This window comes from Convolutriloba macropyga, chromosome 6 (assembly GCF_964194025.1).
Source record: "Convolutriloba macropyga chromosome 6, txConMacr16.3, whole genome shotgun sequence".
In the NCBI taxonomy this organism is placed as follows: domain Eukaryota; kingdom Metazoa; phylum Xenacoelomorpha; order Acoela; family Convolutidae; genus Convolutriloba; species Convolutriloba macropyga.
In genome coordinates, this window is record NC_134473.1 from 13,969,970 (window position 1) to 13,979,559 (window position 9,590).

The 9,590-nt window shown below is 35.9% G+C and overlaps 1 protein-coding gene across 1 annotated transcript in view; it reads left to right on the forward strand.

Moving 5' to 3' along the window:
* The window catches only part of LOC142341500 (large ribosomal subunit protein uL18-like), a 302,218-nt gene extending 296,930 nt beyond the window's left edge, over positions 1-5,288 (forward strand). The window contains exons 2-4 of the mRNA XM_075392473.1: positions 4,068-4,296; positions 4,364-4,537; positions 4,693-5,288. Coding sequence (XP_075248588.1) covers positions 4,081-4,296; positions 4,364-4,537; positions 4,693-5,178 — 876 coding nt within the window. The 5' untranslated portion in view covers positions 4,068-4,080 and the 3' untranslated portion in view covers positions 5,179-5,288. The remainder of the gene's footprint in view (positions 1-4,067; positions 4,297-4,363; positions 4,538-4,692) is intronic.
* Positions 5,289-9,590: the final 4,302 nt, after the last annotated feature.

Consider the following 9,590-nt stretch of genomic DNA (forward strand, 5'->3'; position numbering starts at 1 on the left):
CAAAAAGTTTGTACTTTTCATATAAAAAGTTTAGGTATCAGTTTTCGTCATTCATGACTTTCTTTGCCTCGTCCAGCCCGAAATTGTTGTACGCTTCTCGCACCCCATCGTTCATCAGTATTTGGTATGCTCGGTTAATGGTCTTGAAAAACTCCTCATCTCCACCAGCATCAGGGTGCGTCAACAAGCTCATTTTGTGGTGGTGTTTTTTGATCTGATCTTTTGAAGCAGAACTTTTTACCAACAAAAACTCGTACAATGTCGCAGGCCGATTCATTACATTTTTATTCCGAATCTCGAATAAACACTTTTCTGTGGCCTTCGTTTTGGCTTTCTCGTTCTTCAACGAATGCTTTTGTCTATCAATTATAGTGTCTTTCCTTCGGCACTCACTCGCCAAGTACTGGTTATAGTTTTCCAACTGCTGAAGCTCTGACCTCAATTGGTCATTCTCTTTCTCCATTTTCTCCAGGGCTTCGCTCTTTTTGTCAGTATTGACTTTTAGATCGGCCAACTCCTGCTTAAGTAAGTCGATTGACTGCTCTTGTTCGGCCTTACTAGCTGCCGCCGCCTTTAGGTTATCTCTTAGCGCCTCACACTCAGCGCTCAGTTTTCCCAATGCTTCTCTTGTTGCCTCTTCGGCTTTGTCGCAATGTTTGTCTAGTTTTTGTCGAAGCTCGACAAGATCCTTTTGGAGTAAAGAGTTTGCACTCTTCAATTTCTCTAACTGCGCGCACTGGTTTTGCAGTTCCACTTCATTCTGCAGAGCTCGGGACCGAATATTGGCGGGTGCCAGAAGTTCTAGTGTAGACACCTTCCGAGTCCGTGACAGACAAGATTCCACTCGGTACACTCCCGGGGAAATCTCCGAAATAACTTTCCACAACTCTGGCATATAGTACACATATTCACCAATTTGTGGGGTCAAACTGCCTGCTATGTTTAATAGACACCATTTTTGCTTCTAAAGTTTCTCAATATTTATAGTCTTGATCTCAAGACTTTTCCCTTATTTTTATTGGTCTTGACCTCAAAACAACTCATTTTAATTTTTTTTGGTCTTGAACTCAAGACAAGTCATTTTCATTTTTTTCGTCCTGAACTCAAGACAAGTCATTTTCATTCATTTTGTTTTGGTCCTGAACTCAAGACAAGTCATTTTCATTTTTTTGGTCTTGAACTCAAGACAACTTATTTTTTCATTTTTTTTGGTTTTGAACTCAAGACAACTCACTTTAATTTTTTTTTGGTCTTGAACTCAAGACAAGTCATTTTCATTTTTTTTCGTCCTGAACTCAAGACAAGTCATTTTCATTTTTTTTTGGTCTTGAACTCAAGACAACTCATTTTCATTTTTTTTTGGTCTTGAACTCAAGACAAGTCATTTTCATTTTTTTTCGTCCTGAACTCAAGACAAGTCATTTTCATTCATTTTTTGGTCCTGAACTCAAGACAAGTCATTTTCATTTTTTTGGTCTTGAACTCAAGACAACTTATTTTCATTTTTTTTGGTCTTGAACTCAAGACAACTCACTTTAATTTTTTTTTGGTCTTGAACTCAAGACAAATCATTTTCATTTTTTTCGTCGTGAACTCAAGACAAGTCATTTTCATTTTTTTTGGTCTTGAACTCAAGACAACTCATTTTCATTTTTTTTGGTCTTGAACTCAAGACAACTCATTTTCGTTTTTTTTACACAACCGACTCTTTCAAGGACTCTTTCTCTTCAATCAATTTCTTTTGTTCTCGACGCTCATTAATTAATTTGGGTAGTTGATTATACATACGTGTTCCTGTTACAGGGTCGAGATTCCGCGACAGTTGTTGCCAGGAGGCTCCATTAAAGACTAATCCTAAATAGATGAACAATTTAGGAAAATTTATCAGAACTTGGAATATGAGGTAGACTGTTAAGACTGACACAGCAATGTCCTTAGCTTTTAACCAAACGTATAAGCTTTCAGTTTTTAAGTTACGAAAAATTGTTATTTCATTTGTTAGAAAAAATTGTTAGAAAAATCATTTGTTTTTGGAACTGAGCGTTCCAACGAATAAAATTTTTATGACTGTATTTTCCATCCGAATCTCGGAACGCTTCCCGACTGATAATTCGTTTACTATTATGGCGAATTGTTCGAGCAATTTGACCCTGTTTTACGTCTGATATGGAGAAAAGGCTGCGATACAGGTTTTCATCACTTACGTTTAAGTTATTATTCATCGACCACTGATATATCTCACGATTGAATATCTTCAGCGTTTCTCCATTTTGTTGAAAACTGCCGTCTTCTAATTTCACAACATTTGGGTACAGCGGGATGCAAGCGGCGATTGTATAATTATGATACAAAATTTTTGTAATAGGGTCCATATATCTAATAGAAGAAAAATTCTGACCCTCTACTAACACAGGAACTTCTTCTGTGCAAAAAGGAAGTTTAGTTATTGTTGCTACCATCTTTGCACATTTATGAACATATAACACAGATCCTGCTCTTTCGACGTGAGTTCCTTTCTCGAAGAGCGTTACCGATGGACTAACAATGTTTTTTGATATTTCAATCGTAGTTTGAATTTTTAGTCGTTGAATCTCGCATTGGAGCGTTCTAATTTTCATTAAAAAAATTCTCTCTCCTTGAGAAGTTCGAAATTTAAGGTGTCAACAGCGCTTGAAAGAAACATTTCCATGGTTATTTTAAGATTACCAGTTTTCAGTTCTGAACTTTCCTCGGAGTAAAAAACACCTGGAACTCCGGTTGTTTTCACCTGCTGTCCGCACAAACTAATTGCTTTTTCCTCTTAGATTTCTAATGCAAAATCTTCATATTTGTTTTTGTGTAAAATTTTTCCGCTGATAAAATTTTATTTTTGTAAAATTTTTTTATAGTTATAATTATTGGTGTCCTTGATTTCTGTTCGGTTGATGTGTTAAAGTTTTTTATTTCATTTTCATGTAATTGCTCAAGTTTTTGTTCAGAGCTGGTAAAAATAGCAAAAGGTGAGAAGGAAGCCATCGTTTTTGACAGTCTTTAATGTGTTTTCGTTACAATTAAATTGCAATTTTGAGAAACTTTTTTTGTCAGCATCTGGATCATCGACGTTTGGATCATGGCTTATTTCACTTTATTTGAAGCGACCGAATATATTGATAGCTCGTAACTCTGAGCATTGTTATGAACAGCTTTGAAGAAAATTCAAATAGAAGTTCGGCAGTTCTCTGTAAGCGGCATTAAATTGAGCGCCACTTGAAATCTTCAATCATGAAACTACTAAAGTCACGATACAAAATGGTTGCTCAAAATGATTGGCTAATGATCAAGTTGAGCTATTAAACTTGATCTCAACTCAATCATATTAAGCAGGAAATGTTATCGTGGTTTCAGTAGTTCCATGATTATTGAACGGATTTCAAGTGACGCTTTATTTAATGCTGATTACAGAGAACTGACGAGCTTCTATTTGAGTTTTCTCCATAGCTGTCCTTGGGTGCTCAGAGTTAGGAGCTAACAATATTTTTGGTTGTTTCATATAACGTGAAACAAGCCGTGATCCGAACGTCAACAGATGCTGTCAAAAACAGTTACTAAAAATTGCAATTTGATTGTAACGAAAACACCTTAGAATGAATGCGATCAAAAAGGACAGCTGCCTTACTTTTTGCTATTTTTACCAGCTCTGAACAAAAAATGTTGAACAATTACATGAAACTGAAATAAAAAATTTTAATACATCAAAGGCAGGTCATATTATTTAGTCTTTCCCATTTGAATTTTCTGCATAGGTACTCGTGAAGCAAATTACTTAAATAGGCCTGCTACTTGAAGTAGCCTTTTTAAAAGAGGCAAATCTCTGATAATCTCTTGACCGACTGTCCGTTTGTGAAGTACAATATTTTCGGGTCTTTCCCATTATAGCCCCCCCATGAAATTATAGCCCCCCCATTATGGTATAATTACCATGATTGGGGGGGGGGGGGGGGGCTTTAGGTTATCTGACCACTAAGCTGGGGGGGGGGGGCTATAATGGGAAAGACCCATATTTTCAACTATTATATAATTTGGCTTTTATAGAATTGAAAAATGTTGGTCAAACTCGTCAAAAATAACGCGTACTTCAAGAGGTATCAGGTTAAGTTCCGAAGGCGACGAGAGGGAAAGACCGACTACTACGCCCGTAAACGTCTCGTGACTCAGGCCAAAAACAAGTACAATACTCCTAAGTATCGAGTTGTGGCACGTGTGACGAACAAGGATGTGATTGCGCAGCTGATTTACTCGACAATTACTGGTGATAAGGTAAGATCAGGCATAAAATTAGGTTTATCAAAAGGAGTAGTGGGTAGATGAGTTTTTTTTCTTGAAGGTTGTTGTTGCTGCGTATGCCCATGAGTTGCCAGGATACGGACTGCCGGTTGGTCTGACAAATTATGCAGCCTGCTATTGTGTTGGACTTCTATTGGCTAGAAGAGCACTGAGACACTACAAGTTGGATGACATCTATGAAGGACAGGCAGAAATCGATGGCGAACAATATGAGGTACTAGCACATTCAACTAAAATTTAATTCTGAGATGTGAAGGAGTCGATTTTTTTGAAGCATGATTGTCGCGCTAGAATTGTTTTAGCAATGGGAAAACTTAAGTACTAGCCTTAACTCTAGCTTATGAATATGTCAAAAGCAATATATTGTAGGTTGAACCTGTGCCCGGACAACGAGGACCCTTCCGATGCTATCTGGATACCGGACTTGCTAGGACTTCAAAGGGTGCCAGAATCTTTGGAGTGCTGAAGGGTGCCGTAGACGGAGGAATGTCTATCCCTCATAAGTCTAAGAGGTTCCCTGGCTTCACGCCTGCTGAGGGCGAAGATGACGAGAATTATGATGCTGGTGAGCACCGTCGATACATTTTTGGACAGCATGTTGCCGACTACATGAAGGAACTCATGGACAACGATGACGAGGCTTACAAACGACAGTTCTCGCGATTTATCAAGAATGGCATCACTCCCGAGAATATGGAAGCTCTCTACAGCAAAGTGCATGCAGCTATAAGGGCTAACCCGGAACACAAGAAGGCAGAAAAGGATTCCTTCAAGCCTGGAAAGAGATTCAACGCGAAGAAGCTCACGTACCAGGAGAGATTCGCCAAGCGTCCTCGATTGGAAGACTTGCAATAACTTGATTCCGAGAACGAACAATTTGTATGCATATCTCTGTAAATTGATGAATGGTAACAAATTGTTTCTGAATGCTCGACTGAATTAAATGTTCAAGTCACTCAACATAAGTTTTGAAAATGAGTCAGCAGTTGAGATACAACTTTTAGGGTAGAATTCAGGCCATGTTATAAAATTAATTCTTATACCACTACTGTTGGTACCACAGATGCATAGGTGTGATCAGAGCTTATTAGCGATGCCTTGACGGGTATTACTGCTCCGGAAAATTTTAATAAGCGAAGGGTGATGGTTTCGCCAGTGATGGGTGACAAAACTACGAGGTTATAAAGAATTCTGACAAGAACTTGGTTAGTTTGCGAAGTGCCGGCAAATAGGTTAGTATATCTTTGAGGATAACGACTTGTGAGTCTTAAGCCGATACTGGATTGTTGCTAGCAAAAATTGTACACAGTAAGCTGATTACAGCAAAGCAGGTAAGTGCTATTCAATGAAATTTATTATAAACGTGAAGAGAATAGCTTGATCTGCGCAGTAGGTACAATTTAAAGCTATTTAACTATTGCGTTGGTTAGTAATAAATTCGAAGTGGAAAAAGTTATCAATACATCATTGATGCCCAATTCATTAGAGATCATGCACTATTATGGATATTCGCCCTACTATGGATCTACTATGGATCTTTCTGTAACAAAAGTTCTTTCTAGTTTACAGGATTTCTATAAAAGCCCGGTTTTGAACCAGAGGCCACACTGCCGACTTAGCGTAGTGGTTAATGGCCCCTACGCTCATCCGAGAGGGCGCGTCTTTGAACCCCTGCCTAATACAAGTTTATGCACCATAACTTACTTCAGCTTATGTTTGCCTCGCTAGTTGTCCGAGAGAAATTCGTCCAACTTTGGTCGGTTTATGTTTTAATCTTCAAACAAGCAATTAATTTAACAGTCTCTACCAGATGGTTGATTTTAGGTTTCGCTTGTAACACAAAATTTTCAGTATTTCTAAACGTATGGCAATCCCAGAGACTTCTCTAAAACCCCAAAATTTGAAAGTAAATTCAAAATTTTTTTTTTTTACAAATCTTTTATTAAAAACAATTAACTTGTTAACCAAACGGTGGTTGTCTATACAACAGATCAATAGTTTATGAATCTAATTTCATCGGCATTTTTTATTTTCCACATGTAAAATGTATGTTTTTATTCTCCCCACTTTGGTCAGGTAAGAATAAAAATACTAGAACTGCACATTGATAAGGCTCCCGTTTGTTGCAATCGTTTTGGCGACTCATCATTAAAGGACCAATCTGGACTCTTCTCTAAATATAGGGCGTATAGATTTTTTGTTTTGTGGCTTGAATATTTTGACTAGCGGATGAGCTCAAAAATGCTAATCTTGAAATTTTGTTCTGTTACTTTGCATTTTTATGCTCCAAGAAGTTCAGAGTAGGGTTGTGGTCATCCGATTTTTGTTTTTGCATTTTTTGGGCAGATAACTTAACAATGAGGATGTTTTCTGGAGAACCATGAAGTCTGCTTTCAAATTTGGACTGGAGGCCTCAGAAAAGTTAATTTGTTTGAGATTTGTTTTAGAAGTTGAAGACATCTTCACTTAGCAATCTTTGGATCACGTTTTCAAACTTTGTTGAAACAAAAATATTTCCTTATTAGATTGGTAAATTTTGACTCTCAAATTTCAGTTCACTTTGGCAAACATCTTTTTTGTCTGTTATTTGAAATCATTTTAGGTTCACATAGATCAGTTTGTATATGTCTTTAGGGCTATCGACTATGAAACATGTGGCTTTACGAGTTAATTTTTTAATCAAAAGTGTGAAAATGGGAACTACTTTGCCCCAGTTGCAGCTTGTCTGCTGTCTCTCTCAAACAGTGTTTTCTAATTTTTAGGAATAATTTATTTAGCAGCTGTAACTCTTTAGCATATTTTTGCCATTTTTAATTGCAACTTGCTCTTGGAAGAAAAACCATTTAGCGAACGATCAACCTGAAAACAGAAAGTTGTTCACAATTTTATTGTTTTTTTACTTATTGTTATATACTCTTAAGTACTGCCAAAAAATATCACATTGTCAACTTTTTCTCCGAAGGAATGTTGCTCTATGGAGTGAAATTTGAAAACTTAAGGGCTTACATAAACCTTTTGTATTTCTGAAGAATTGTAATGCATTTCAAATAACCCCCCAAAAATTTTGCCCTAATTTTTTGAAAAAAAACCAATAATGTCGGAAAATCGAGTTCTCCCAAACAATATTAAATCCAAACACTATGAAATAATTTTACTTTACAGACACTCGTAAGAGTTCATAGGGCAATGAAAAGTTAATAGCTTTTTTCAGTATATTTTCTTTTTCGTATTTAGTTGATGGCTCCACTATTTGATATCACAGGCTTCCGTTTCCAGTTTTCTATGTTTGTTATTTTTTTAAAGCTCTAAAAGCGGATGCAGATATTGAAAGCACCATACAGATAAATTCAACGTATAGTAACACGAATGTTTCAATTTTCGTTTTTTCAGAAGAATAGTTTTCCTTTTGCTAAAGACTGAAAATTCGATAATATTCATAATTGTCGAAAAAGCTGGGATCAACGTATTTTGGGCAAAAGTTTGTGGTTGTCGTCTTCTATGAATTTAGTTTCATTAGTGGCCTCTAATTTTGAGCACTTAAACGCTTCTAGCGAAAACTATCCATGTTTCTCCTGATTGTTTGTTCCATCGCACTTTTATTGTTGTACATGGATTAGACAATTTAAGAAAACTAACAGTTTTCTGGTCAATGCAAAAAGTGAGACAAAGTTGTTGGCAATTGCTAACATAATGTTGATGGTTTACTCAAAAACCGTTACTGGTGTTGTCAGGTATATCCAATTGTAGCTTTTTAAAATCGAACAAAGCACAATTTTTTGTTTTTTTTGTGAGCTTGTTTATGAAGTCGAAAAATTGTTAGCGAAATTTTACTTTATTCCGAGAAGAGTTTAAAATCTTAAGATTTTAGTCAGCTATTTCGCAAAACCTTAGTACTCAACGTATTACGGAATATTTCAAAAGCAAAGAGAACGCTCTTTTTATTTTAAGAATTTATTTCTTTTCTATTCTTACCAAAAATGTGGGTCCACAATTAACCCAAGGAAGACTGGATGGCTATCGTGGTATGGCTAACTTTCAAGATTTTGCAAGGCGAATGTTTTTTTTTCCCGAGATTTTTACAAGCTCGTTCCGGTTGACTTCTTTTTCTCTTTTTGGTTTTTGTTGACTCACCCGTCGTTTTTAATTTCGCAGAAGTATCGTCAGAGAAATATTGCAACATGCATTTGCGAAGGCAAAGTAACTGCTCTATGCATTTGATCAATATGTTGTGATTGGTATTTGACCAAATTAAAAACAATACTTTTTAGAAAAATTCAGATAGTTTCTGCTTTCTTTGTTTATTATTGCGTATGTAAGGGTCCTTTGCGTCGCTGACAATTAAAGGCTGATCTTATCACAATATTGCTAGTTTTTAAATCATCATTGTGCAAATAGATGAGATGTCAGAATCTCAAGTTTTCGGAAAAATTTGGTGTTAAATTGATATATTCGCTTTTATCTACTTGAAAATTATATGTTTATTTTAATGAAGGATAAAAATTCTTCTCTAAGTTTTAGGAAGAGCGGGATTTTATGAAGAGCAAGAATAAGAATCGGGATATTATATATATGAATTCAAATTTAGAAACTGCTTGCCGCTTTTAAAAAACGAAAGTTAAAGATTTATTTTAATTATTTATGAAAATCGTACATTATTTTTTATACGCTGCTTTTTTGCAGGAAAAAACTTTAGCCTCTTTACAAACCATTACTGTTTTAAGGGTTGAAAACAAAAGCAACCGATTGTACCGATAAGTAAAAAAAATGACCCTAATTTTCAACCAGCGTGCAGAAACAGTCTGTTTAATTAAAAAAACTATTTACTCTACGTTACAGACTAGCGCCCCTAACAAATTTGGAGGGAACATTCGGTTCATTTCTCTCATAGTTTTCCACAAAACGTGTCTTCAAACAAATAAATTTGACTTCAAATGTGAACTACGGTTACAAAAGATTTGTTTGCAAATTGCTATAATTTTCGTCAACAAATTCAACAAATGAACACCATGATCATTTTGTGTATTTTTGTGACCAACAATATGCCACAGTTTTCAGTATTCAATTTCCGCGCGCTAAGTCCTTGAGAAACCTAAATTAGGCCAGTATTTAATGTTCTTTTAAATATATACTGATCCGACTTCGAAGACGCTTCGAAACCAGCAAAGTGAGCGACTACTCAACCTACATTGTGCACAGTTATGCAAACAATTTTATGAATTAAATTTTTGTACCTTATACATTTGATTATCTAATATGTTTTTTTATTT